Below are 27,915 nucleotides of genomic sequence, written 5' to 3'. Positions count from 1 at the left end.
CAATTATGTTTACCCTTGGTTGATCGGAAAGAAGTGCACGGCCAGAGCTGAAAGCTTTAATACTGCAATTTAAGAAGTGGAATCTTTATACTTGTGGCTATGTACCACCCACAATTCAGGGGGATTGTGCCATAGCTAATTTCCTCGAAAATTTTTGTAATTCAAATTTATTCAATTTCATGAAGATTAATTGTTGCGGTTATTAATGAGACTTACAAAAGTGTCACGTTAAAAGGAAATTAATTTTGTCTCACAAAATCACAGCATTTGTATTAACACAGCGGAGAGATGGTCCTAAAATATAGGTATTATAATATTAACAACAAATTGAGGTTTATTCAAGTGCGCTTGAGGTGATTTAAGATGGCATACTGAATAGGCTATTAATAAATTTATATTAATGAGCATAAAAACTTTATCTTGCAGCTTTATTCGCATTTAGTTTGTCTGAGTGTTGCTCCTGTAGCTTGCTTTGTATTGGTTTGCAAGCATGGTAGCAATTCCAGAGAGGGTTTCCGCAGCCTGAGAGACTGTTAAGTGCAACACCACCTCCTCAGCCCATCCACTTGTCACACATTGCGCCACTCCATGCAGCATGTTAACGTACAATACTGCCTGGCGCAAGTCTCCTAGCTCCATGAAGTACCTGAAAAGAAGGCTTACATAATATTAAGACCCCTTCAAAATATATTTAATCCTACTTGGCCCTGTCCAATAGCTGCTCATTGGTCAGTGAACTGAGATTTCGGGGCTGGTTGACCTTCTCAGTGTGGGAGATGCAGCCAGCAGGACGGACTAAAAGGGCAGAGCGCAAGTATGACGCAATGTAGGGGACCAATGAGTTGTCCTTCTGCTTGAGCAACAACACTTTTCTTGCAATGGGCTCCAGCTCGGTGAAACGCTGCTTCAAGGCGTTTTCAGTGTAAACGCCTCTGTTGAACACTGGAGCTGGAATGCTATTGACCACTTTCTGAACAAATTCCTTTTGGACAGCATCATTCCCAAGGATCTGGATGATGTAGTGCTTGATGGGCTGCAGCTGGTGCTTCCAGCTAAGCTGCGGGAATGGGTCAGTGGTCAGCGCTAACTGCAGTTTGAAGCATGTGTTTGCAAAACCAAAGACATCACCAAATTTCTTAATATTCAGCCCATGTCCTGAAAATTAATCAGTTATATTTTCAATTCCTAATTTTAAGTTATACGTTTGATGCTAGGCCCAAGTTCAGCAAGCTCCCCAACCATATGAAGCTTCCAATTTTCGACACCATTGTTCATATTGTCAGCCTTCTCTTTTAACTCGCGGTCAAAGGTAAACTTCTTAGCTCGCAAGCTGGCCTCATGATTTTTGGTTGCTTTCTGAATGCAATCTTGTCTTTCCTCAAGCACCTTCTGCTCTAGTTTTTTTGTCAGCTGCGTCCTCTAAAAAAATTGAATTCTGTAAGCCACATATGAAAATAATAAAATGGTTAGTGTATCTACCTGGAAATAATTTTTTTCATCCAGACTCTTTCTCAGATCCTCTTCTTTGCAGTCTAAGAGAGCGCCAAGCCTTTGCCTCTCGCCTTCCTTGCCAAAAAACTTTTTGAGCTTGATAAACCGTTTGTTCAAATCATCAGCCTTTGTTTTACAAATTGAAAATGTTTTCTAATTTATGCGCTTATATTTTTTAATATAAATTTACTATTTGTTTTTCAGTCTTGGCACGGAACTGCTCCAATTGCAGAGCAAGTGACCGGTTGTAAAGCTCTTGTGTCTCCATGCTGCATAGGCCAGCCAATGAAAAACTCATATCCTCCTGAATTATAAAATAAATATCTATTTGTGATATATATATATATATATATATATATATATATATATATATATATATATATATATATATATATATATATATATATTTGAACCTCCATATCAGCAGTCAGTCTGATGACTTGGCTAAGTAGGGCGTCTGGAGGACCAGAGCTGTTTACAGAATGGCTCAAAAAGTCTTCGACCTCCTTGAGCTCTCTATGCGCCTCTTTAAGTCCGTTTTTTGCTTTCTCGATCGCTTCCTTCGACAACGGGATTATGGAGCAACACAGTTCTCCGAGAATTCTTCCCAGAGCATTCATTTGATTTCTGCAAATTTGTTTAATTTTAAATTGAAAATTTAATTTCTATCACCGTAGAGAACTACGAATGTTTTTCCAAAAAATTTTGCATTGATATTTTGTGTTCTGATGCCTGATTGTGTTATTTTGTAGAGTACTTATATATTTATCCTCCATTCAAGCGATAATATTAAACCTAAAAAAAATTGAGATGTGTATACAGACAATAATTATTTATTCTTCTCGGTCACCCCCGTCTCCAACAATAAATTCGGCCGCGGCGCATGACCGTGCCATCGTTGTATATACTTGAATGTATAAAATTCTTAGTGCAAAACAGAAATCTATTTCGGAAATATAGTGATACTGTAGATACGAGGAGAGTGACTAGACATAATCAGACTAACCTTTGCTGTAACGATTTGGTTGTGAAAGAAGTTAAGCTCAAGAAAACTGTAGAAAACCCAGAAATCATGATCCCCAGAATTTTTAATGCATTACCTAAATCTTTAAAAGTCCTTGAAAATGACGAGGCTCTTGTAAAAATGGTGAAAGCTTTTGTATTGGAACATCAATTCTATGACTTGAACGAATTTTATCGTTTAAATAATAATGTATATTGACTTATTTTAAAAAGCTGTTATTACTATGTATATTATGTGGTATATAATGCTTAACAAAATAAACAAATCTTGAATCATTTTCCTTCAAAATCGTGAAGCCCTGGAACGACCTGCCACCCACCCTTAAAGACCGGGTTTCTAAAAAAAAAATTCCCTCCCTCTGCAAGGAGCATTTGTGGCAGTAATTCAAGATCTTGTTGCCAGGTGCAGCACCGGGGTCCCGATCGATGCCCTAAATCAGCCCCTGGGGCCCCCCGAAGCATTATAATTTTTTTGTTTTTTTAGCGTTTTGCGCCAATTGCGGCTCGATGGGGCTCAAGAAGGAAGGGCAGCAAAGTCTCTTTTTATAAATTTCTGCTTCTTTTAGTTTGTGGGCCGCCAGACATCTGGCAACCATGATTATAGATGGAAGATTTTGAAGCGTTTGTGATATTGTTCTTTTTTTTTGATAGTGTGGTTTTACCGCGACGGCCAAGTGCGGCCAAGTCTCTTTTGATGTCAGGCGTTTTAGCAGACATCTGCTATACATAGTTGTAAACCCTTTCTTCTCTTTTTCCATTTAAAAATTCTTTTGTATTGATTGAGAAGAATAAATAACATTTCAATTCAGTCATAAAAATTCTAAATTGGGAAAAAAAGAGAAGAAAGGGTTTACAACAAGCAGATGTCTGCTAAAAACGCCCGCCATCAAAAGGGACTCAGCCGCCGCGGTAATTAAATGAACAAAATAATATTTTAATTAATTAATAAATAAAATTTGTCTCGATTTGACTACGCGCTGCTACACACAGTGATTTAAAGAGAGGCGATTAAAAATTTATAATTTATCGATAGTGTGGGTCACTGCGGCGGCCAGATTCAGATTTTCCCTTTTCTCTTTTCAGGTGTTTAGCAGACTCAAGTCAACTCGATTTTTTTTGTACGGACTTTAGCAATTAATTGAAACGAACAATCACAATAAATGAAAAATCACAAATAAATAACATTACTTGGCTTCCAAAGTATTTTTCTGTGCTTTGATCAAAGTCAACTGAAGATCTCTATCAAATTCCAAAAGTCGCAGAACCATATCGTCGCTGACAGAGTCGTGGCTGGTGCAGTTGCTCAGCTCATGTGCAAATATAACCATCTCCTCGTCAAATGCTAATAATATTTTTTTAAAATAAATTCATTTTCTGAACTATTTTCTAAATACCTTGAACTAACCTGGCCGCCAAGCTGTTTAGAGATACAGCGGCCAAGACGCTACGATCAAGATTAATGGTGAGCTCAGTCAGCAGCTTGTTGGCAGTTTCATAACGCTCAACGGGGTGCATTTCAAGAAGTTCCTCAACGACAGATTTCTTTGACTCTTCCACCGGGAGAACGTGCATCATCGGCAAAGCATTTTCTATGCTCTTACTGTCCTGCTTTCGTTGGGGATCTTTATTATCTTCAAAGAAGACACTAATAAATGGTAGGCCCTGCATCACCCAGGTCACTTTGCTTATTGGGCTTGATTGTGCGGTATAAATTGGAGTGTCTTTCAAAGCAGCTCCATCAATGGTTCTTAACACTGAAGACCCTCTATTGGGAGCCCTGAAATTATTAAGATTCGAATAAAAAGCTTTTTTTAATTGAGAACATTGCAAACTTGGCAATCTGATGGAAAAATTTGGCCCTCAAAGGTAGATTGCTAGCGCTTCGGAGCTGGAGCTGAAATTAGGCTTAATAAAGACACCAGAAGATTCTAAATTAAATTTTGATCTTACCATATTGCAAACAGCAAGAAGCCGGTTTGCGTTTTTCATAGCTGACGTGAGCATTATTTAGTCCTGTGAATTCTGAAAATGAAGATTTTCCTGGTAGAAGTTCGAATTCAAACGATTGTCTGTTTGAGAATATGTACTTGAAAAACAATTGCAATTTTTATTGCCTTTCTCTGTGTTGCCGTTTCCATCAGTTTTCTATAAAACATTGTTGAAATATATTATGTATAATACAAAATGCATACTAGACCTTATTAAGACACAACAATGGGATTCGCAGGCACAAAAACAACACATTTTGGAGGTGTTGAAACGCGATGTTCCATGCTTCCTGACGTTTTTCTGAGGTCTGTGGTCACCAAATCGCAAAAACCTGGGCATATTTTCGGAATCTACATATATGAAACGAGCAGCTTTCCGCCGGTCCCTCTTAATTATGTCGGACGTGAGACCCATTGAGACCGTGCTCAAGACTGGTCGAGACCAACCATCCACCATCCCATCCCCAGCACTAGTGAGAGTGAGGAGGGCAATTGGAGGAGGGTGAGCGTTTGAGATGAAGCTGCTTCTCCACTGCGATGCACTGAGGGTGTTTTCCAAGGAGGTTTCCCTTAACTTTTACACTCAGGACTCAGGGCATATCTCGATGATCCTGAGGGTGAAAACTTAAGTGTAGTTAGTGGAGACGGCGCATGAGAGTGTAGAGTGTAGAGTAGGGATAGTAGAGCTCTGGGATACGAATAAGGGCGGGGCTTAGGTACCAGCTCCCATTTGATTACATTGTACCAGTTTAACATTGCGGGTATGGGGGGGCTCCGCCTTTCTTCGTATCCCATGGTTCTACAATCTCTAGTGTAGAGCTGTGAGCTGTAGCTGTAGAGTAGAGCAAGCATTAGCCATTAGCCCCTCCTTTAAGCCCTTTCTGCGCGAAATGCTCATGCGCAGATTATTGTTATTGTTTGGTTTGTGTTTGATGGTTGTTGGTTACGATCAGGGTACGACTTTGTTACATAGTTAGCTGAGTTAGCATTTTGCCACAAAGCAGGGAGATATTCACAGATCTCTGGATCTACTCTACATTTTCAAGTATTAGCCTTAATGTGTATTACATTCTCTAAAAAGGAATCTTAAGCCCTTGTAAGAAGGTTGAAACGCCAAAAAATAACCCGTTTCATGCGACTCAAGTTTTGCAGGTGTAACGACGTAAACATGCAGACAAATTTGTATCTTTAAATTTTTGTCTTAATTAAATATTATAAATATTATTATGTGTTACATATTTACCTGATATGACTTATTGCGAGGCGATTTATTTCAGTATCCTGAGCATTTAGTATCCTTTCAATATTCGTTGTTCAATCAATTTGCAGGTGACTCCTAAAAACGGGACTGTAGAGGAGGATACTCTTTGAAATGAGCATAACTAGGTTGGAAATTAATTTTCGTCGACTGCTCAGCCAATGTGAGCAATTGGCGAAAGACGACGACACGAAGTCTAGCTGGAGACTGGACAAAGTAATTTTTTAAATAACCAACATGAATAATTCATTCAAATTAAATACTAAATTTTTTTATTATCAGTATATTTCAGCCCTCGAAGACATGTTTGCTGATTTGGAAAAGCACCCAGCGTATGTTGAATGTGCTTGTTTTTGTAATTTTTGTGTGTAATTAATCAAACCATAATATTTCTAGGAAAGCCAGTGAAGAGCAAATGGGTGAATACTCTAAGAGAGTTAAATTTTTGAAAAATCTGCGAATGGCAGACCAACTTGTAAGTTAAAAAATAAAAAATAAAAAGTTTTCTTGATAATTTGATCTAGCCAACTGTACCTGAAAAATTGGCAGCTGCTCAAATGGTTTCCCATACCTCTAGTCTGAATGGGGCTGATATTACAACAGAGATTCAGCAGAAGACGAAGGTTAAATACACGACTGAACTCAAGGAGCAGCTGTTCCAAACAGACAAAGGTAAATTAATGAAGAGAGGATATTATTTAAAATAATTATACATCCTTCATAATATCAGGCAATGGATTAAGACAAAGGTCATCTAGGAAGTCGTCCACTGGTGATGATGTCGATGCTCTTCTCAAATACCATCACTCGATGCAGGAGAAAATTGCTGAAGACATGCTTTCCATGACAAAAAACCTGAAGGAACAAACAATTCTTGCCAATTCAATCATCAAGAAAGACATTAAAGTATTTTTAAAGTTAAAGGCATACTTTAGAGTACACAATAAATGTTTATTTCAGGTAACGGAACAATCACAAAATCTGTCTGAACTGAATGCAGCTCGCCTCAAGGTTGAGTCTGAAAAACTGCAAGAGCACAGCAAAAGAGCATGCAAATGTTGGCTCTGGCTTATGATCATTGTCGTCATTTCTGTTTTCATTAGTATGGTCCTTTTCATGAAGTTGATGAAGAAGAAAAGCTACTGATCCAGGAAATCGCCATGAAGATCCAGCCAGCTGTAAGACTTTCCAATTGAATTATTTAATGCATTATCTAAGGTATTCCATGTTGTGTGATACTGTTGTTTTGATGAAATACTACCTTGAATTACAGTGTGACGAAACACATTTTGACGCTTTAAATCTGTTCCAAATCCCAGGAATTAAATAAATTCTTTTCGGAATCAAACTAAATTTTCAGGGTGAATAATATGGAACAATCTCTTTTATTACAAAAACAGCATACCCAGGGGGACTTTGAATTTCAGAAAGAGATTACCAAATTGCCAAATTTATTATGATCCACTTAAATAACAATTATTATTATTTACTTATTTCTTCTCCATTCATATAAATTGAACATCTTACATCAAGTTCACCCGCCTTTGATAATGAGGATTTTGTAGCTCAAAAGAGAGTATTCAGAGCTATGGCTGGCTGGCGCTACTGGAAGTCTTTGACCCCAGTAAGGCCCTGCCGCCCCTTGTATGCGAGGTTTAAAATCTTGCCAGTGTTCTCACTCTATGCGTTAGAATGTGTTAAATTTGTGAAAAAAAATCCTGCACTTTTTATTAAAAATTCTGAAAACGGCATATATGAAAATCATAACACAAGGAATAATCCTGTTTCTATGGAGGATCTATATATAAAACCTGTATGGCTAAATTTAACAACACAGAGCCCAGAAATTATGATTTCAAAAATCTTTAACAAGCTTCTGGAAAGACTGAAGCCAATTAACGATACATATATTTTTATTAGTGAAGCGAAGAAGTTGTTTTACGACAAATTATTTTATGATATCCATGAGTATCTGCTGTGTATTTAAATTAGATTAGATTAGATCAAAATTTATTGCATTAGACATATATAGTACATCTCCAATTTTCCTTTACAATTTAATTCAATTCATTTATTCTCTTGCAACAAGTCAAACGGAAATAGAAAAATCACATTGGGAGGGAATTGGCTGCCAGCTCTAGTAAACAACTTACTATAACTCGTAGGCTCAATTTGGAAGCAAAAGTGTTTCCAAGTTCCAAGTTAAACCTACTCGCCGAACTGGAGCCGTAAACGGGAAAAATTTATCAAAGGGTTACATATATTTAACATGCAATTTTAAACTCAGGAGCTGTACAATTTTTTAACGCAGAAGGCAGGGAATTCCACTGATCCGCGATTCGGAAAGAAAAACTTTGTCGACCGAGCTCTGTGCGCACTTTTGGGAGAATTAAGCGGTGCTCGCCGCCACTATTTCTCATCACTCGGACGGTGGTGATTCTCGCCTTTGCGTCCATGTCAGTTGATGTCAGTCTCGCCACTGGTGCAATTCTTGAAAAACCAAGTCATTAAACTTAAGCTGCTGCTGCACCGACAGCAAACCGTGTTCGGCCGTGTCAGGGATGTGCCGCCTGTACATAAACCTGAGGGCTCTTTTTTGCGCTCACTCGAATTTGTTGATGTTAATATCAATGGAGGGGTGCCACGCGGGGGTGCCGTAGAACAGGAGAGGTTTCAGCATCGTCTGGTAGGCTAACTTTTTCACGCGCGGCGTGCAGCCGTGCAGATTGCGCGCCGCGAACGAGAGCACCTTTGCTGCTTTGCCGCGCGCGATGTCCGTGTGTTTGCTCCACCGCACGTCTTTGGACACTTAAACGCCGAGGAGGCGCTCGTCGGTGACGTACTCGAGGGTGGAGGCGCCGATTTTGTAGACGTCGTGCCGACGTGTCCGGGCACGCGGCACGTCCATCACGTGGCACTTGGCCGGGTTCAGGGACATGCCGTTGTTGTCGCACCACGCTGTCCAGGTCGGCCTGCAGCAGGGCGACGTCCGAGGGTTTCAGAATTTTGCGCCAGAGGGTGGCGTCGTCCGCGTACTGAACCAATTCGGAGTCAATGCAAGCGGGCAGGTCGGCGACGTAGATGTTGAACAGCAGCGGCCCCAGGACGCTGCCCTGGATGACTCCGGACAGGACACTTTCAGGTTCTGATTTTGCTCCTCCATAGACGACGAACTGGCTGCGGTCGGTCAAAAAACTTTTCAGCTAATTTAGGAGGTTGCCGCCGACGCCATAGTGGGCGAGTTTGGACAGCAGACGCGGTCGAAGGCTTTGGCCCAGTTCAAGAAGATGGCGTGGACGTGCGTCCCGCTTCTTTCGTCCAGCCTGCTGGCCCAACTGTCAAAGCAGGTCTTGCACAGTAGTGTGGTGCACGACCTTTTTTGTCTAAACCCATGCTGGCAGTCGGGAATAATTTTGCTCTTGTTTATAAAATTTTCAACCCTGTCTCGCACGCACCTTTCTAATATTTTTCCGACTAATGAAGTTACATTTATGGGGCGATAATTATCAAGGCAGCAATTTTTCCCACTCTTGAAAATAGGAGTGACTGCGGCCGTTTTCCACCCTTGAGGAAGTGCACCCTGCCGAAAAGGGAAAGATTGAAAATTAGAACGAGGCTGGGGGCGAGAGAGGCGGCACATTTAGTTAGCACAATCGCGGGCACGTTGTCGGGGCCGGTCGCTGCATTTGTTTTTATTTGCCGCAGATGCATGGGAGCACACACGCTGCGCTAACAGAAAAATCACTCAACAATTGGGGCCGCCGCGCTGGCAGGTTTTCGTTTCTTCGGGCGGACAATTTTCTTTGGAACGATTTCGGCGAGGGTAACAAAAAACATTTGCTGCCACCTCTCCCAAGCTTAACTCACTGAACAGTAATTAAATTCCAGATTCCACTTTTTTAAAGTCAAAATATTCTCGGCGGGCGCGTCGGGGCTTTTCTCGACGAACAGTTAACTCAAGCACAATTGCATCATGTTCACTGACACAATGGTGACTTCCGCCCTTGAAATTAACCCCTCAGCGTCACAAAGGGCGAGGTCAAGAATTTTGGACGTAGAGTCTGTTGTGCGGGTTGCGTCTTTAATATATTGTGTCAATGAGAGGTCGTCAAAAATATCCAAAAACTCGGCTGCGGGTGCGAGTCCGGAGACTGGCGGGTCATGCGTCCAATTAACGTCCAGATTAAAATCGCTTTACTTCAGCAACTCGTTCGAGTGAATTTATTAGCTCGTCATTGTACGCAGCGGCCGCGTTTGGCTTTCTGTACGCAGAGCCGACCAAGATTTTTAATTTACTTCCAGCCAGAAAGGTTTTCATTGCTCAAAAGAGTTATTCGATTGACCTGCCCTTGCTTAATATTATTGCAATATTAGTTATTTTTGCTGATGACTCTACAATGCTAGTGAAAGATAAAACTGCCTCTGAGGTGAATGAAAAGACAATACAATCCATGGTGAAATATGCAGTCTCTCGTGTTGGGGCACTTTTGTTGATGAGGTGCATCTCGTAGCCATTCATTATGCTGCTTAGTTTCCGGCCAGCTGTCGGCGGAGTCCTGTAGCAGTTTAATGTTTAGATCCCCTAAACAATCATTATTCATTTCCTTGTCGGGTGCCAAATTTTACTCCACAAGGCTTTCCAGGTTATCGAAGGAGGACTCCATGGTGCCGTGATTGGGTGGTCGGTAGACAGTTAACACCGTCAACGTTGTTTTTATCTTTTTTCACTTTTCTGCCAAAAAATGAAATTGTTCTGTAGCCTTTTATGCTGAAGTAATCGCCCCGACACCACCAGTGCTCGTTGAGCGCGATGATGTGTGGTTTTTTGTTTAGGCTGTTGACATGTTCTTCGAAAGATGCTAATTTTTCGGCTTTGAGCAAAACGTTTAAGAACGTTGCAAGAGAATAAATGAATTGAATTAATAGCATTATTTTCAGATTTTTGAGGGATTTGGCGAAATTATTATTAGATTAGATCAAAATTTATTGCATTAGACATATATAATACATCACCAATTTGTCTTTACAACTGCGACAACCTTTAGATCCAGTCTAGGGAACTGGACCAGGGTGCGAATTGCACAGCTTATTAAACCAGCTATTAACTGCTTAATAGCTGGTGCCGGGTCAAGGAACCAACCTACGTGGTTCGGCACTCTGAGTGCGCTCTGACTAAAGCTAGATTATCGCCTTGAATAATTCTATTAATGCATTACTTATTAACTGAGTTTCCACTTTATTATTTTATATCAACTGACTGACCCTCACCCTCAATGCCTTCGGCTCACCCTGAAGACCTCCTGTCCAAGGACACAGCCCGCCGGGAGTGTTGTGGTTCCCAAAGACTTCCTTAATGTCACTTTACTAATATTCGAGGAATCGTAGAAATAAAAGTCAGACCTTATGCTCTGAGAGCCATACAAACACTGTTCTTTTTATTGTGCGGCACCGAGGTGTCGCCTGCTCTGATTTGAGGGGAAATACAGGAGGAGTGGGATAACATATATTACATGAATACAAAATAATATTATTCTTTATTTACAGTAATAATATGGTCGTCACATTCTCCCCCCTTAAAAAAACCAAAAAAACCTGAAAAAAAGAAAAATAGATTGAACTCTGGGTATTAATTAATTTTTTTTGTAAATTTCTGACCCTCAATTTTGAGCAAATAATAAATAAAAAAAAAGAATGAGAAAAAAATTATCAATGCTCTTGCTCACGTGAATTTATTCACTCTGGAATGAATAGCGAGCGCATCATCTAGATTGAATTGCCGGCCGAATATTTGCGTCAATTTTTGCCTGCACGCTGCGCCGTGCCTCATGCAGCCACTGCTGGCCCGCCGCGACTTTCTGCACTCGCTGCCTGCATGCCGAACATTGCCAGACTTGCGAAGCAAGCCAAATTTTTTTATATTATAAAATTTCCTCATATATTAAAAATAAAAATTTCCATTTTGTTTTCTGACAATTGAAAAATTGGCTAGTTTTACTGCCAATAGAGCATAAATTTAAATTCAAGGCTTGCTCCAGCTGCCATATCTAAAATCTCTGGGCGAAGGTGCCCGCATTCCATTGAACTCTTCGGTTCGAAAATTACTATGAGAGTCGGGCGCTCTCATTTAAGTTTTCCCAGTCTATATGTCCAGCCCTTCCGGTCAGGTTTCTGGGAACATTTATTCCGACCCTTTTTGGACTGGTGTGTTCGCCAAACTCGATGCCAGAGGAGGATCGGACCCATCAAGGTGAACTCAATGTGTTCTCTGGCCGTCCGTGCTGCCTCGTGGGCGCATACATGCCACTCACGTTGCTGGAACGCCGCGGCACGCTTGCAAGTGCGTCATGTCTTAAACCCGCTAATGCTCTGGTTTGTTGCAAGTCGGCACGTTGCGACTCAAATTGTGCAGCGGAAGCTGCTGAAGATGCACCAAAACTCTGAGAGTTTTGAATTCCGTAAATTCCAGCAGTGTCTGGCTGCTGTCCTCCAAAGTCACCTTGGAAGTGATCTTGCGCACGGTCACGACCTTGGGAACCAATTCGAGGACCGGCTCATTTTGGCCTGAGGGTCAGTTTCCTTGATTTTAATATTATTATTATTATTATTGATCTTTATTGACGTATGAGGCGTCACCACGATGTAATTACTCATTGCGACGCGCCCCATTTGCAACATAGTACAAAACAAGTAGAAAGTAAAGAGTAAAAAACAACAGAAATATTACAATGTATCAATTAGTTGAAAAAACTCTTCTTTGCTATAAAATTTATGTGAATGAACAAATCGCCTCAAACTACTTTCAAAAATCTTGTATCGAGGCTCTAAGCGAATCGAAACAGGCAATTTGTTATACAAAGCAGCTAAACAAGTCGAAGGGTTCTGCTTAGAAATTAACAAAGTCTGGGCAGCAACATACAAATCACTTTTTGCCCGTGTCTGATAATTATGAACTGCACTCGTCTTTTGGAAATAGTGTGGATATTTAATACCACTTTTGTGGGCAAAAACTACTTTTCATTTATTTTACTTTTGAAGTTTGGCATTTTTCAATAGGTTATTCGTATTAGCGAGCCCCCAATTGCCCTTGCGACAACCTTTAGGGTCCAGCTCTAGGGAACTGGACCAGGGTGCGAATTGCACAGCTTATTAAACCAGCTATTAACTGCTTAATAGCTGGTGCCGGGTCAAGGAACCACAACCTACGTGGTTCGGCACGATGAGTGCGCAGTGACAAAAGCTTATTTGATTATCACCTTGAATAATTCTATTAATGCATTACTTATTAACCGAGTTTCCACTTTATTATTATTGACTACTTATTGACTTGTTGTAAAGACAAATTGGTGATGTATTATATATATGTCTAATGCAATAAATTTTGATCTAATCTAATCTAATCTAATCTAGTTCTCAAATCCAGAAAAGATGCACAAAAAGGTATATTTCAAATTAAAGAACAAAAAATTGCAAAAGAAAGGAATTAATTTTTAATTTTAAATTTCAAACGGATTTTATTTGCAAAGCAAGTCGATGCAAAAATAATATGAAATTTGTATTTGGCAAATTAATTGTGATTGAACTGTGTGTGGCTAGTAGGTGGGCTAAATGTGTGTAGAAAGTGTAATGTGTAACAAAAATATCAACTTAGAAAAATTATAAAAAATAATCGAAATTTCACTCAACGAGTTTTCGGTTCGATTTCACTTAAATGCAAAAACGAGAGGTACTCATCGTGAGCTGGGTGTCGAGATGCTCTCGGCGAGGTGAGCGACCCCTGACGGTGTCGGTGCCTCGAAGGTTGGTTCGGTGTTCGGTCGGACGACCGCCGGCTGAGGGTGGTTGGTGACCGGGGTGGTGGTGGTCACTCTTGAGCACGAAACGCTGCAATTGACGACAGCGCTCCATCCGCAAACGACGCTGGCGGACGGCAGCTCTGCCGGGCCGGACATGAGTTGCGAAAATCAACGGCCCCACACAGGGCACCTGGGTTGTACAAGAATTTGGTTTAGTCGACGCGCCCAATTTTCAAAATGAAACAGGGAAGGAATGGTCCAGAAGGTCTATTCGGGATGCCGCCCAATTAAGGGAAAGATTCTGAAAAGCAACTTACGTTGACTCTTCTCGTTCGTATTCTCCAATCGATGAGAGGAAGCGGCCAACCTGCTGGTATTTCATGTATCTGAATGGAGAATAAATATAAATAAATAAATAAAAATTCCCAATTTTTGTTACAATATTATTTACAATTATTTCCTTCATTGATTCATACTGCAGCTCATGCGTAACAAATAATACAACTCCTCCCCGTCCTTGAGTTGCACGCGCAAATTTAGCTATCTGATTGTGCAATTTAGCTCATAGCTATGATTGTGAAAGGTAAAACTGCCTCTGAGGAGTCTGAGGTGAATGAAAAAAAAATGCCAATTTTTTTTATAGTTGATTGTTTCAACTTGTTTGAAGAAAAATAAACTGAATAAACAATTCAATTCAGTAAATGAAATGAATGAACAATTCAATTCAGTAATTGAAATGAATGAACAATTCAATTCAGTTCAATTACAAGTAGAACTGAAAATTTGAAAACAAAATAATTAAAAAAACATCAGAATGAAGAGTTCAGATCCTATTATATTATTTGTAAAAAGATAAAAAAAAAACTTAACGGTTTAAAGATTTTGAAGTATTACAGCGAGCAGTTGCAAATCTCTGCAACCCACCATCATGCAGCATCAGCATTCACTCTGGTGACGTGGTAGTCGAGTTATTTCTCGCCTCTGTTCTTTCCAATGGCAGAGATGCCAAGAAGGACTGAATTTTGTACCCTCGCGGACAAAGAAGCAACAGAGGGTGAAAATAAATGCAGCAATAATCTCTCACTCTCACTCAATAATAAATTATTTATTGTGTTACATTGAATATTACAGATATAAAAAGCATACAGCACACTTGTAAAAACAATATATGAACTGGTCTATGCGTTTTCAGAGAGAGAATCCCAATAAAATACCGAAAATCGTTATTTTTAGAACGCTTGTTTAACCAAAAGTTGTGTGGCCGGCTGGAAATGACCAATTCTCCCTTTTCAATGTGCACGCAAAAATTACAAAATACGGTAAACTGGCTTGTAAAGATGTGCTAGAAAACCAGTTTTACGACATAGGCGAATTTTTCGCTCTAAATAATTAGTATAATTTCACTTTTTTTACTTGTTTTGCACAAGCTTATACTCTAAAATAATGTATAATTTAGCTTATATCATTAGATAAGATCAAAATTTATTGCTTTAGATATATATAATACATCACCAATTTGTCTTTACAACAAGTCAATAAATAGCAAAATAAAAACTCCAAAAAATTGTAACTTTAACATTCAATAATTGAGTGATTGAGGGAGCTCGCACGCCATTAATAATTTGGCGGGGGTGGGCAAGCATTTGACTACCTCCACGCTACCTACAGGGGAAAACCACCCCCGAAAACCCTGTAGCTGAGTCTCACTCTTCCAAGTTTAAGCACTCGAAATTACATCTCCAATATTCATTCATATCATAGAATTGACACTTTAGCATTACATTAGATTAGATTGGATTAGATCAAAATTTATTGCATTAGACATATGTAATATATCACCAATTTGTCTTTACAACAAGTCAATAAAATAGCAAAATAAAACCTCCAAAAAATTTTAACTATAACATTCAATAAGTGAGTAATTGAGGGAGCGATTGAGGGAGCTCGCACGCCATTGATAATTTGGCGGGGGTGGGCAAGCATTTGACTAACCCTCCTCAAATACTGCAGGGGAAAACCACCCCCGAAAACCCTGCAGCTGAGTCTCACTCTTCCAAATTTAGGCATTCAAATTTACATGTCCAATATTCATTCATATCATAGTATTGACACTTCAGCATTACAAATTTGACACTTTTAACAAAGTTGCCATAGTCAGATATTTCTTTCAGTACATTAGGTAGTTTATTATATACTCTAGCAATCATTATCTCCGGACTCTCATTTACGCAATTTAGTGAGCTTGGCCTTACAAACAAATCAGTGTCGACGTAGCTGGTAGCACGCGTAGTTCGCACTACTACACCTGGAACATCCCGATTCAGTTTAAACTTTTCAGGAAATTTACGCACAAACTTAACGCACTCCAAAATATATAATGAATAGACTGTAAGAACTCCAAATTTCACAAATAGTGGTCTACATGAGTCTAGCGCCGAGTTACTTCTCCAGTATTGAACACCAACCATTGCTCTTATTACTCGCTTCTGCGCTAGAAAAACATCTTTCATGTGTGTAGAGCCACCCCAGATTACAATGGAGTAAAGTATTCGGCTAGCCGCGTACGCATGATAGGCTTGGACTAGAGTTGATTCCAATACTTTGTCTCGCAACATGATAAATAGATACGTAACACTGCGTAACTTGGCAACCACTTCACTGCACTGCTTGCTCCAACTCATTGTATCTGTTATCGTTACTCCAAGAAGGCGACTACTTTTCACCACAGATAATTCCTTATTGTCTCTGAAGACTTCGGGCTGAACTATTTTCTTCGTTTGTGCCGTGTGCATTGTCATTACCATAGACTTGTTTGGGTTCAGTTTTAAGTAATTATCACTCGCATATTTCACCATATCAGAGTTTGCTTCTATTGTCCTTTCATTCACCTCAGAGGCAGTTTTACCTTTCACAATCATAGTTGAGTCATCAGCAAAAATTACTAATATAGCAATTATAATAATCAATGGAAGGTCAATCGAGTACGCACTATATGAAAAGGGGCCCAGTGAGGTACCTTGCGGAACGCCTCTATTGCTTTCCTGCAGCTTTGATTTAATTAACTCTTCTTCAAAATTTTCATTAAGGATTTTAAGCTTAACGAGCTGTTTTCTTTCCAGCAAAAATGACTTGATCCAGTCTAAGGCTTTGCCATTAACACCAAACATTTGTAGTTTGCTTAACAATCTCTCAGGTACTAGTGATCCAAATGCATTTGTAAAATCGTACAAAATTATATTGATCTTTTCTCTCTTATCCAAAGAATCATACACATTTATAACCATATCAAATAGGGCAGTAACTGTTGAACGCTTTTTGAGACTTTTAACAAAGTTGCCATGGTCAGATATTATTTTATTATTGTTGTTTATTTGTCCACATTGTTACAAATACATTGTTTACATTCAATTTTTGAAAAACAATTATTTAATAAAAAGAGATTGTTGGACAAAAAGGCATTTCTTTCAGTGTCAATGTAAAACTAATTACCTAATGGTAATGTGTTATATATTTTGGCAATCATTATCTCCGGACTTTCATTTACGCAATTCATTTACGCAATTTATTAAGCTTGGCCTTACAAACAAATCCGTCTCAACATATGCCGTAGCACGCGTAGTGCGCACTACAACACCTGGATCACGATGATTCAGTTTAAACTTTTCGGCAAATTTACGCATAAATTTAACGCACTCCAAAATATATAATGAATAGACTGTAAGAACTCCAAATTTCACAAATAGTGGTCTACATGAGTCATGAGTCAAGTGCCGAATTACTTCTTCTTGAACGCCTCTTATTACTCGCTTCTGCGCTAGAAAAACATCTTTCATATGTGTAGAGCCACCCCAGATTACAATGGAGTAAAGTGTTCGGCTAGCCGCGTACGCATGATAGGCGTGGGCTGGAGTTGATTCCAATACTTTTTCTCGCAACATGATAAATAAATACGTAACACTGCGCAACTTGGCAACCACTTCACTGCACTGCTTGCTCCAACTCATTGTATCGGTTATCGTTACTCCAAGAAGGCGACTACTTTTCACAACAGATAATTCATTATTGTCAATAAAGACTTCGGGCTGAACTATTTTCCTCGTTTGAGCGGTATGCATTGTCATCACCATAGACTTGTTCGGGTTTAGTTATAAGTAATTATCACTCGCATATTTCACCATATCGGAGTTCGCATTTACTGTTTTTTCATTCACCTCAGAGGCAGTTTTACCTTTCACAATCATAGTTGAGTCATCAGCAAAGATAACTCATATAGCAATTGTAATAATCAATGGGAGGTCAATCGAATACGCACTATACGAAAAGGGGCCCAGTGATGTGATTTACCGGAGGTTCCACAATTTTCTTATTTAAAAAGTTTTCTGCAAATTTTCCAAATATTCTTTTCCATTTCACCATAATTAACAATTTTTTTGATAACATTTTCGTGTTTTTCTTGGTTCAAGTTGCAAGTTTCGTTAATAATTTCCAGGCCCAAATACCGTTAGAGCGTGTTAGATCTCTAAGCTCTTGTTCAGGTAGAGGGGTATCCATTTTTGGCTCCTCCGATTGAGAGTCGGGAGGGGTGCGCCGCGCCACAAATTGAACTAGCGAGCTTCTAGTGTGAGACAGGCTGCGAAGAAGGAGACAGCTTCTTCAAGTCTGAAGGCACTCCAGGTCCGCCTTTTCCGCAGGTACGCACCCTGATCGCACCAAATTACGCATTGGTGCGACCCCCTGACGACAATGATGGACGGTGAAAACAGAGGCAACACAGGGATTTTTTTACATTTTTTACAATTTCCGCCTTCGGTGCAATTAGAGTTTGTCGATGTGAAATTTTCGGCGCGAGTGATTTATTTTATTGGCTGGTGTTTAAATCGCCACCAATTGAAAGTGATTTTTTGGCTGCAATGCACGCGTATACCAAAGAAGGTCTGACCACGGGAGCCACTCCGCCATCTCTCCGTTAATATGGGTCGCCGTCACTTTATTTTTAGGCTGACTAGCAACTCGATCTATTTCCCCGCTGGCGCGCACCTCACGCTTTTCAATCTTTTTTGTCTCCCACGTTTGGCACTCTGGAAATTCAAATGCTCGTTTTAATATTAAAATTTGTATTCATTTTATTCATTTTTTTTTAATTGCCTTAAAAAACAGTACCAAATAATTAAAAAAAATCGAGCTAACTAATTGGATTACTTTGAAATTAATATAAATTCGAAGGTGAGATTTATTGGCGACATCAATATAACATTTTTATTACTTCAAACAGAACCGTCGGTCGCACTAGCTTTAATCTGTGAGAGGGCTCCCCCAATAGATGCTCATCTCTTTCCTTGGCTTTTATTAGTCATCGTTATTTTTGGTGTCCAAGCGCTGATCAGAGCTCTGATTTTGAAGCTTTATTTTGCTAAGCATTTCTATAAGCTTTTTAGATTAACAGTGCATTATTCAAACTATAAAATTAGTTTAAGTTGTAAAATTTATGCTCTAGTACCAAAGATACAAGGACTTTTGAGGATTTTCAAGGATTTTGGCAAGGCATTAAAATTTTTTGGGATACTTAACAGATTTGACATTTTAAGCAGACTACGCGTGGATAATAATATTAACTGTTATTCTCTGTCCAATTAGGATTAGTGATATAATTCCTCCCTCCGCCTCTAATTTCTTTCATTTCGCTTTTCATTTAATAGAAAACCCGCACTGTTAGGAGAGATACATCGCAGAGATTGCGGACTGTGGATGAAAAGTGTCTAAAAATGGTTTATTACGCATATGCCTTTTCAATGATGAGTTACGGGCTGGTGATTTGGGGATGTTCCGAGCAGGCCCGTGAGTCGGTTTTTGTGGCGCAAAAGCGTTTAATTCGTGCGATGGCTGGTGAGCGATATTGGCCCGGTCCAACTCCAGTCTGCTCGGCGCGTCCACTATTTCGGAGATTTGATGTTTTGCCTTTGTACTCGGTATATCTCCTAGAGTCTTGTAAATTCGTTCGGAAGTTTCCACATTACTTTACTAAAACTACGGATGTTCATTTGTATCAAACTAGACGTAGGGATGATTTGTATGTGCCAGTGCAAACTACTGCAATTTCCAGACAAAATCCACTCATTTGCATGTCCCGCTTGTATAACCGACTGCCGGTTGCTATTCGGGTTGAGCCGCGGTATGATCAATTTGTGAGATTGCTGAAGGATTTTGTGTTTGTACATAAATTCTACTCCGAAGCCGATTTTCTTGATTATCTCAAGAATTTGTAAATATGTTTATATTGTTCTCATTCTATCTTTCATTTGACCCAGTTGTAAATAAGTGAATTGCGACGGCGAGATAATATATGTAATATCACTTATGATACAATAAAAGCGAAGCAATAAAAAAAAAAAAAAAAAAAAACATTTAAAACTGGGTGTTGCCAGGAATAATATTATAGAAAGACAAAACTGACTTTTAAAATAGTGCTATTTACTGACGTTTAAATTGCGTTTAAATGGGGCTTGGTTAGCCCCTGATTCCTAGGGCTAATTCCTGATTCCTAACTGCCTACTGTTATAACTGAATAAATTTATGCAACGATGTGACGGTTTGAAGAGATTAAGAAAATCATCTTCCAGAAGTTTAATTTCAAATCTAATAAAAACTTCAAAAAATCCATTAATTAAGATTTTTAAGTTCGTCACCCCTGCGACAGATCAGATACGATACCTGTCGGGCAATACAGATGCGCGGGTTGCATACTCAGCAAAATTGTAGGCGCTATCCATGGACCTAGTAAATCAATGGCGCTATCTTAAAAGATCTTCCTACTTTTTTCATTTGATCCGTTTCGTTTAACGACTCCATACTGATTAAAGTCGACCCGAAATTTTTCAACGATTTTCTCACTGATGCCTGGCCACACGTGGAGATGATTCCATTGTATTGGACATAAAAATCGAACTTATCCAAACGTTACGCTTAATCTGCTCTTCAGAGAAGTTGGCATAGATATTGAAAAAAAAAAGAAATTCGAACTGAGCAAAGTAAAATAATTTTTTTTTTACTTCTTATGCCGAAGGTTTGAGTTTTAAGACTTTTAAGTCATTCTTCTTCCTAGCTATCCAAGTAGACATGGGCTTCTTTTTCTATCCTGCTCCAATGGTCAGGTAATGCGTCGACATCTAACTTAAGTTTGGGGCACCTAAATAGGTGCTCTTTGTCATGAGGTTCTAATCCACATAATTTGCAGGTTGCTGGCTCTTTTATTTATTTTCTGAAAAATTAATTTTAATATTTGTGAAAGTTAAATATTTTTTTATAAGACACAGTTTATAACATGGTTTAGGACTTACGTCTCAAAAAACCTTCGCCAGTGTTGCACAGGAGCTCCACACTACATTATAGTCAATGTAACTGCCAAACCTAATCACCCCGACCTCACATATTATTATTATTCTTTATTAAAATAAATGTTTTGGTACCGATCTCCATGTTGAGGTCGAGAATCATTTAGAAAATATAAACCAAAACCCTGTCGTAATGATGGCTAGAATATTTAACTCCTTCTCAGTAGATGTTAAAATGATTGTTGATTAAAATGAGTTTATTTGTAAAATTAGAGAAATTGTATTATAAATATCAGTATTATAATATGAATGAATTTTTCATCTGTAACTGTATGAAATGTAAATGACGTATTTGTCGTATTTCAAAAGTTGTCAATGCGTTGATAATTTAACGAAATAAAAATGATTCTTATTCTGTTTTGAGTTATGAGTTGTCGCCACCATGACGTATTGCGGCAATCTCCATTTACAAATAAATAAAAAAAAACCAAAGATTTATTTTTCACGTTTCAACGGTTCACCGCGAACGGGTGTCGGGTGTACGTGTGGAGCTAAAAATAACAAGCCAGACAGCATGTTTATTAAAAGACTGGAGCTGTTAATCCATATATTTTTTTATTTACTTCAATTTTAATTACGGCGTATATTGGTTTCAGATAAGCTTTTTCCTTCACCTGAACAGCGAAAACCCAACCGGCCACCGCCATGGACGCAATCAAGAAGAAAATGCAAGCGATGAAGCTTGAAAAGGACACAGCACAAGACAAAGCTGATACCTGTGAACAGCAAGCCAGAGAAGCTAACCTTCGCGCTGACAAGGTGAGAATAGCAACAGTAACATAATGAAATTTTGTACATGTACAATTATTTATTTATTTATTATTTATTTATTCTACTCAAGTCATACAAAAAAAAACTTGAAATTGGAAAAATGAGCAGAAAGGGTATCACAACTAGCAGAGGTCTAGTTCAATTCAATATTCAACAAAGAGGATGATGACACCTTAGGGCAGCATAATCATCCTCAAAAACTAATAGTTGGGACAATAGGGATCATTTATATAACAAGAATATTGGAGGTCACCCCATAATTATTTGAGAAAAACGCATTTGAAATTATCATGGCTCGCTTGTGTAAAATTTTCACTAAAATCGTTTGATTGCATTTTCAGTCAACAATATTGCCTTTGGCCTTTGGCAAGGGTTTATTTTGTGACCCACCAGCATGTTCCTTGACAACCCTGCTAAAATTTGGCACCAGAAAATTGGGCGTAAATATTGACCCAATTGAAATGTGCATAAGTAACAACCAATGACATATTATAAATTTAATTCAAAGGCAATGAACCTTTGTAAAAAATTTACAATTTGCCATACACTACTGGCTAGTCATAATGTTATACTTGGAGAATAATGGTTCTGGCACTGACTTTTTTTTATCGACTCTTAATATTTTTTCTTTCGGGAAACTCCTCTCGAACAACAGAATTAACTTGGACATCAGTTTCTCACACATTAAATCAACATTGCTACATGCATAGATCTCATTCCAGCCTTCAATACTAAGAGAATACAAAAACTAGCCAATTCCTTTCAGAAAATCTTCAAACCATTCTAAAATATTCTTTCACAAGAAAGATTATTTTAGAATAGGAATTTCAAAATTAACAGTAACTGCATCATGGTCACTAAATGAAATATTTGCGACAGATGAGGAAGAGGCGCAATTCAATGTGCTAAAGACATGGTCAATTAAAGTTTGAGATGTGTCAGCAACTCTTGTAAACATACCGCTATTTTTCAGGGATAACTCGTAGTCACCCATTAGATCAAAAAATTTAATTACTTCAGGGTTCGAACGTTTCGGGTCCAAGTTTACATTCAAGTTGCCTAATATAATAAGTTCACCCTCAGGGTCCAGAAACTGCTCTATAGTACTTTCCATATTACTAAGAAATTGGTCCATGCACAAGTTATCAGGATTACTTGGACGATAAATAGCAATAATCCAAATTTTCAATTTCTCTGCCTGGTAGAGCAATTTGTTTTTGGAATAAAAACAATTTTTCTGCAACGAAGAAAAGCCCGATCTCTTCATTTCCACCATTTCCACAATATTTTATAATATATCTTTTAGGTCGGAGAGGACGTGCAGGATCTGAAAAAGAAGCTTACCCAGGTTGAGAATGATCTTATAAGATTCAAAAACGACCTTGTCAGTGCCAACAAGGAGCTAGAGGACAAAGAGAAAGCTCTCACAAACGTAAAAGAAATTTCGAGAAAAAAGGAAAGGAATAAAGTTTTGAAATGCAGGCTGAGAGCGAAATGGCCACCCTCAACAGGAAAGTCCAGCAAATTGAGGAGGATCTTGAGCGCTCTGAGGAGCGTTCTGCTACAGCCCAACAGAAGCTGAAGGAGGCCTCCGAGGCTGCTGACGATGCCGGCCGGTTATTTCATTTCTTAAGAATGAAACATATTATTTATGATTTAAATTTAGATTAAATAAATTCGATTCTGAATAATATAAAATTTAAAAAAATCCTCCTTCAGTTCATAAAAAAGATTTTGATTTTATTTCAGTATGTGCAAAGTATTGGAGAACAGGAGTCAGCAGGATGAGGAGAGGATGGAGCAGCTAAACAATCAGCTTAAGGAAGCCCGTCTCCTTGCTGAAGACGCTGACGGCAAGTCCGACGAGGTATGCTCTCTACACGATAGAAACGTCAACCTTCTCCAATACTAACAAAGACCATATAAAACCCAAAGGTTTCCCGCAAGCTGGCCTTTGTTGAAGATGAGCTTGAGGTAGCTGAGGACCGTGTCAAGACCGGTGACAGCAAGATCATGGAGCTTGAGGAAGAGTTGAAGGTCGTGGGTAACAGCTTGAAATCTCTGGAGGTTTCAGAAGAGAAGGTGACATATCGAGTGACAAACATGAGATATAAATGTTTAAATTTTCTTTGAATTTTCAAGGCCAACCAGCGAGTCGAGGAGTACAAGCGCCAAATCAAGACCCTGACCGTCAAGCTAAAAGAGGTGTGTTGACACACAGTTTTTTAAATTCAGAATAATATTTTTGTCATTCGTCGCTAGGCTGAGGCTCGTGCTGAGTATGCGGAGAAGTCGGTCAAGAAATTGCAAAAGGAGGTTGACAGGCTGGAAGGTAAAATTTACCAATTTTCTAAGCTAGAATATTCCTCGCAAGCTTTGCAATTGCCAAAAATATTTCTTGCTCTTCTCTTTTTAAGAAGAAACTTCTGCAATTCCAAATACTTGTGGACCTAATTGAGGTTTCAGGACTTTTTAATTGAATTATTCCATTTTTTTTTCACAAATTGTCGACAGACTGGATTAACTTTAGCATGCATGATTAAAAAAAACACGCAAAATGTACTTTTTAATAACTCTGCCGGCGTTCTTCCACAATTAGAATTTAACACCTCCACTTTCGCTTACTTCGTAAAAAAGACATTGGGGGATATTCACATGCTAACTTTCTTGCTGGTGCTAAATAACTTAGCATGTGAATATCCTTCATTATTTCATCATGGAAATTAATGCATATTAAATTCCTAACAATTACGCATAATATACTCTTGACAAAGACTTGATTTTTTTTCCATCGAGTCATTTCAAATTTTGTGTGATTGTCTAACTTCCTTGCTGATTATAAAAATTCAAAGAAAATATTTTTAACACGCTCGTTGTGCTAGAAAAGTAGCAAACGCACAGCCCAAACACAATAACTTTCCCACAATATTTTTGCCAGGAATTTGGTCACGTCATATTATTAAAGTTTGCAAAACGGAAACAAGAGTCTGAATCATGAGTATGTGCCTTAATTCAAATTTCTATCTTTCTCACTTTGCTCTAATAATAATAATTAATCATTGATGTGTTTTTAACCCTCTCTTTACAGACGATCTCTTCCATGAGAAGGAGAAATACAAGTCAATCTGTGATGATCTCGACCAGACCTTCTCTGAACTTACTGGCTACTAAATTCGCATATGTTGAGCGAAAATTACTCAACAAATATAAATCAACTCCCTTAAAATGATATCGACCCTACATTTTATTATTATTAAGCACACACAGCCTTTAATATTATGCATCACAGTTTTCGCTGCTGCCGACTACTTTTTAAAATGCCACGACGACATTATACTTCTTATTAAAAAATTTGTTTGACTCGGCACTCCTGACTGTTTTTGTCACACAAAAATACTACCTTCTCTTCCTGTCTCCTCACCAAATTCTTTGTCTCTTTTCTTTCTATCGATTAATTTATTAATTAACAAATCGATCAACATTACTTATTACAAACAGTCACTGCTAAGGTGATTTGAAATAATTCATTTTTTCTTTATTATTAATTGCTTGTTTTTCGCAATTATAACGTACATCTGATTTTTTCATAACACATTCCTAATTCTCGTGAATATGCGTTCTCACGCTTTTTAAACGTTCATTAATTTGTAATCAATTTGGAATTTTCACGTTTAAACAATCTCACATTAGAAAAAATGTTGAATATATCAAGCCACAAAATTGACATGCCATTTCTATCTAATCTGAAAATTCATTGTTAAATTTGAGGATGCTCAAATCAATGGTTTTTTGCTTTTCTCTATTTCTAGATGAGTTGGGAACCAACAAGGACAGATACAAGTCTATGGCCGATGAAATGGATAGCACTTTTGCTGAGCTTGCTGGATATTAATTTTAAAGAAAATTGCTATTGCCGATTGCCGTAATAGAAAGTTCTTTCTGCAAAAAAAAACTGCACCTCTTTTTCCTGGCTCTCTTTAATTTTAAAAAGGGTGTATTTCTGATCTACATTTGAATGCTGAAACCCATTTTATAAATTTAATGTGCCATTTTTCTTGTTCGTATCATCAATTCAATTCAATTTTATTGTTATTCTGTTAGACAAGAATATTAACAGTAGTCTTTAACACATGTCAGGTCTAAAATTAAAATTTAGAGAAAAAAACCCGTTGCTCAGGGCAAAGGGAAAAAACTGTAAGATTAGCGTGAGAAATTTCACTTGTCAAAATTGCACAGTAGGTATTCGTGGATGTCATAGAAGTTGTGTTCACTTAGCACTTGTTTCAGTTTCAGGGTGAATGTCTTTTGACTCTGAATTCTTTGCGAGTTGAAAGTTTATTGATGTCTTAACGCCCAGTTGGAATGAAGAAAAACATGTAAAATAAAACGAAAAATACCTAAAGTTTGTTTGACGCACCTATCTAACATCAAAGCACTGCTTTTCTCCAGCAGAGTATCAAATGAAAAAATTTTTGATCTTATTTTGTTTTTCTTTTAGGGTCAGGCCAAGACAAAGTCTTGTCGGCCTGTGCCCTTTATCTTTATTGGTGGTACAGAAGGCACCACCCAATTTTTTTTTATTCTTTATTAATAAGAAAAATTATTAATTAATTTGACATTTTGCAACCTCATCCGCCGCCGCGCATTCGGGTGGCTCGTCGGCGGACACCCTTACCAGCTCTGGTGTGGAAAAATTTATAATTTAAATTTATTCATTTTTTCCAATTTCTTATTGACGGAGGCTGTGGCGCCGGCCACCACTGCCACTATAAAACTTGTTTTTTTTTTCTCCTTACAATTAATATCTTTTATTCATTCAATTTTGGGCTTCCAGGGTGTGGGCTCACCGCGACGGCCGAGTCTCTTTTGATGTCGGGCGTTTTAGCAGGCATCTGCCAGTTGTTTAATTCTCTTTTCTCTTCTTCCAATTTAAAATTTCCGTATTAAAAGAATAAAATAATAATAAAAAAGCAAAGTCGTTCGAGCTTGTGCTCGTGAATTTATAAATAGAAAATGAAGATCAAATTCTTTAGTTAAGTACTGATATGTCTGTATAAACTGTTCTATAGATCATACAAAAGACAGTTTAACATATAATGTTAACTCAAAATTGTAACTTAACTGCTGTTAGTCACTTTTTTGTTGTTGCTGGGTCGGCATCGTGCACCTCTCGCTGCTGTGCGAGTAAGTATTGAAATTATCACATCCAGGCCATCCAGCGGAACCACTTATCGTTACTCAAAGAAGGCGACTACTTTTCATTACAGATAATTCCTTTTTGTCTATGAAGACTTCGGGCTGAATTTCTTATTTCATATTTCAAAACTTTATTTGTTAAGCATTAAAATGCAATAGCAATTAACACTTTTTAAAATAAGTCAAAATACATATATTTATTTATTTATTTATTCTCCATTCGATACAGTCATGTCATGAATACAGCAAAAAAAAAAAAAACTATACAGAAAAAGTACAGAAAAAGCTGAAAATACATTTTAAAGAGACATACTGTTAATAAGGGGTGAAGGGTGAATGGAGAAATGGCTTTTCGCTAGCAAACAACTTGCTAAAGCACAGGACCCTCTCCTTCGAAAGAGAGCGTACCGGCCGCTAGAGCCATAAAAAAGGGGGGGGGGGAATATTACTACATACTAAAATATAGATAGATAGAGTATTTATTGAACACAACTAGGTGTACAACGGGTGTCTAAAGCTAATTTGTCTTCCTAAAATTAATTTTACAATTAAGCTTGTTTCGATAATTATTACAAAGTACAAAATTAGTTAATTTTGATTTTTGCAGCCTCTCTTAGGCTTAGTTTTCGTTCATTACATTCAAGAATATGATATTGTGAACATTTCTTACCGCAGTGCTTGCATTCACAATCTATTGTCGCTTGAGAATGAAAATTTTTATTCTTACAAAATAAATAGTGGTACCCGTGACAGGCAAATCTCGTAAACACTTGGCGATCACTGAACATTGCACATTGCCAATTTTTATTCTTCATAGTTTCTGTCTCGTAGAACTCATCACATATCTCAAGTTTGTTTAAATATTTAGACACACAAAATTTCTGGAATGCTTCAGTTTCAGTTAGAGAATATTTTACCTGTAAGTCCGATACAAAGAGATCAGTGTCAACTAATTCATACACAAATCTAGATCTAATATACTTGGACAGTCCTAAAACTCTTTTTAA

At 38.1% G+C, this 27,915-nt stretch overlaps 3 protein-coding genes across 14 annotated transcripts; 2 read left to right on the top strand and 1 right to left on the bottom strand.

Annotated features, from left to right (window-relative positions):
* Positions 1-2: 2 nt before the first annotated feature.
* On the bottom strand, positions 3-14,510 carry LOC132199170 (MICOS complex subunit Mic60-like). 8 transcript variants are annotated; one of them, XM_059623709.1, is made up of 18 exons: positions 14,424-14,504; positions 13,871-13,939; positions 13,488-13,743; positions 6,474-6,615; positions 6,295-6,413; positions 5,746-5,850; positions 4,712-5,113; positions 4,602-4,659; positions 4,465-4,536; positions 4,347-4,408; positions 3,909-4,291; positions 3,703-3,856; positions 1,905-2,118; positions 1,682-1,795; positions 1,480-1,617; positions 1,203-1,419; positions 702-1,155; positions 3-646 (listed from the first exon to the last, which is right to left on the bottom strand). In XM_059623709.1, exons 9-18 carry the CDS (start codon positions 4,516-4,518, stop codon positions 439-441), a joined length of 1,998 nt encoding a protein of 665 aa, XP_059479692.1. In that variant the 5' UTR covers positions 4,519-4,536; positions 4,602-4,659; positions 4,712-5,113; positions 5,746-5,850; positions 6,295-6,413; positions 6,474-6,615; positions 13,488-13,743; positions 13,871-13,939; positions 14,424-14,504; the 3' UTR covers positions 3-438. The 8 variants fall into 8 exon arrangements, with proteins under 8 accessions (XP_059479692.1, XP_059479685.1, XP_059479688.1 ...); XM_059623702.1 differs by having other exon boundaries at positions 4,465-4,659; positions 14,424-14,510; XM_059623705.1 differs by having other exon boundaries at positions 4,465-4,659; positions 5,746-5,838.
* On the top strand, positions 5,334-7,047 carry LOC132199180 (vesicle transport protein USE1). 4 transcript variants are annotated; one of them, XM_059623725.1, is made up of 7 exons: positions 5,334-5,456; positions 5,832-5,976; positions 6,043-6,092; positions 6,157-6,235; positions 6,285-6,432; positions 6,491-6,666; positions 6,721-7,047. In XM_059623725.1, exons 2-7 carry the CDS (start codon positions 5,875-5,877, stop codon positions 6,904-6,906), a joined length of 741 nt encoding a protein of 246 aa, XP_059479708.1. In that variant the 5' UTR covers positions 5,334-5,456; positions 5,832-5,874; the 3' UTR covers positions 6,907-7,047. The 4 variants fall into 4 exon arrangements, with proteins under 4 accessions (XP_059479708.1, XP_059479707.1, XP_059479709.1 ...); XM_059623724.1 differs by having other exon boundaries at positions 5,407-5,547; XM_059623726.1 differs by lacking the exon at positions 5,334-5,456 and adding an exon at positions 5,512-5,654.
* Positions 14,511-18,093: 3,583 nt separating the features above from the next.
* LOC132198619 (tropomyosin-1) lies at positions 18,094-26,087 on the top strand. Of its 2 annotated transcripts, none has more exons than XM_059622740.1 (9): positions 18,094-18,244; positions 21,538-21,700; positions 23,019-23,144; positions 23,195-23,328; positions 23,462-23,579; positions 23,648-23,794; positions 23,855-23,917; positions 23,975-24,044; positions 25,522-26,087. In XM_059622740.1, the coding sequence occupies exons 2-9, from the start codon at positions 21,587-21,589 to the stop codon at positions 25,602-25,604; spliced, it is 855 nt and encodes a 284-aa protein (XP_059478723.1). In that variant the 5' UTR covers positions 18,094-18,244; positions 21,538-21,586; the 3' UTR covers positions 25,605-26,087. The 2 variants fall into 2 exon arrangements, with proteins under 2 accessions (XP_059478723.1, XP_059478722.1); XM_059622739.1 differs by lacking the exon at positions 25,522-26,087 and adding an exon at positions 24,801-25,079.
* The last annotated feature ends 1,828 nt before the right edge of the window (positions 26,088-27,915 follow it).

This window comes from Neocloeon triangulifer, unplaced genomic scaffold, assembly GCF_031216515.1.
Source record: "Neocloeon triangulifer isolate White Clay Creek 2 clone unplaced genomic scaffold, ASM3121651v1 ptg000013l, whole genome shotgun sequence".
In the NCBI taxonomy this organism is placed as follows: domain Eukaryota; kingdom Metazoa; phylum Arthropoda; class Insecta; order Ephemeroptera; family Baetidae; genus Neocloeon; species Neocloeon triangulifer.
This window is presented reverse-complemented; position numbering and strand designations above follow the sequence as displayed.

What these genes read in the sequence shown, in the direction of transcription:
- LOC132199170 (XM_059623702.1), bottom strand. Translation starts at nt 4,518, where the DNA reads ATGCTCACGTCAGCTATGAAAAACGCAAACCGGCTTCTTGCTGTTTGC. An exon ending in ATGAAAAAAATTATTTCCAG is followed by an intron (nt 1,420 to 1,479) that starts GTAGATACACTA and finishes CAATTTTTTTAG; the next exon opens with AGGACGCAGCTGACAAAAAA. An exon ending in CAGCTATTGGACAGGGCCAA is followed by an intron (nt 647 to 701) that starts GTAGGATTAAAT and finishes CCTTCTTTTCAG; the next exon opens with GTACTTCATGGAGCTAGGAG.
- LOC132199180 (XM_059623725.1), top strand. Translation starts at nt 5,875, where the DNA reads ATGAGCATAACTAGGTTGGAAATTAATTTTCGTCGACTGCTCAGCCAA. An exon ending in TGCGAATGGCAGACCAACTT is followed by an intron (nt 6,236 to 6,284) that starts GTAAGTTAAAAA and finishes AATTTGATCTAG; the next exon opens with CCAACTGTACCTGAAAAATT. An exon ending in GCTGTTCCAAACAGACAAAG is followed by an intron (nt 6,433 to 6,490) that starts GTAAATTAATGA and finishes TCATAATATCAG; the next exon opens with GCAATGGATTAAGACAAAGG.
- LOC132198619 (XM_059622740.1), top strand. Translation starts at nt 21,587, where the DNA reads ATGGACGCAATCAAGAAGAAAATGCAAGCGATGAAGCTTGAAAAGGAC. An exon ending in CTGACGGCAAGTCCGACGAG is followed by an intron (nt 23,580 to 23,647) that starts GTATGCTCTCTA and finishes TAAAACCCAAAG; the next exon opens with GTTTCCCGCAAGCTGGCCTT. An exon ending in TGGAGGTTTCAGAAGAGAAG is followed by an intron (nt 23,795 to 23,854) that starts GTGACATATCGA and finishes TGAATTTTCAAG; the next exon opens with GCCAACCAGCGAGTCGAGGA.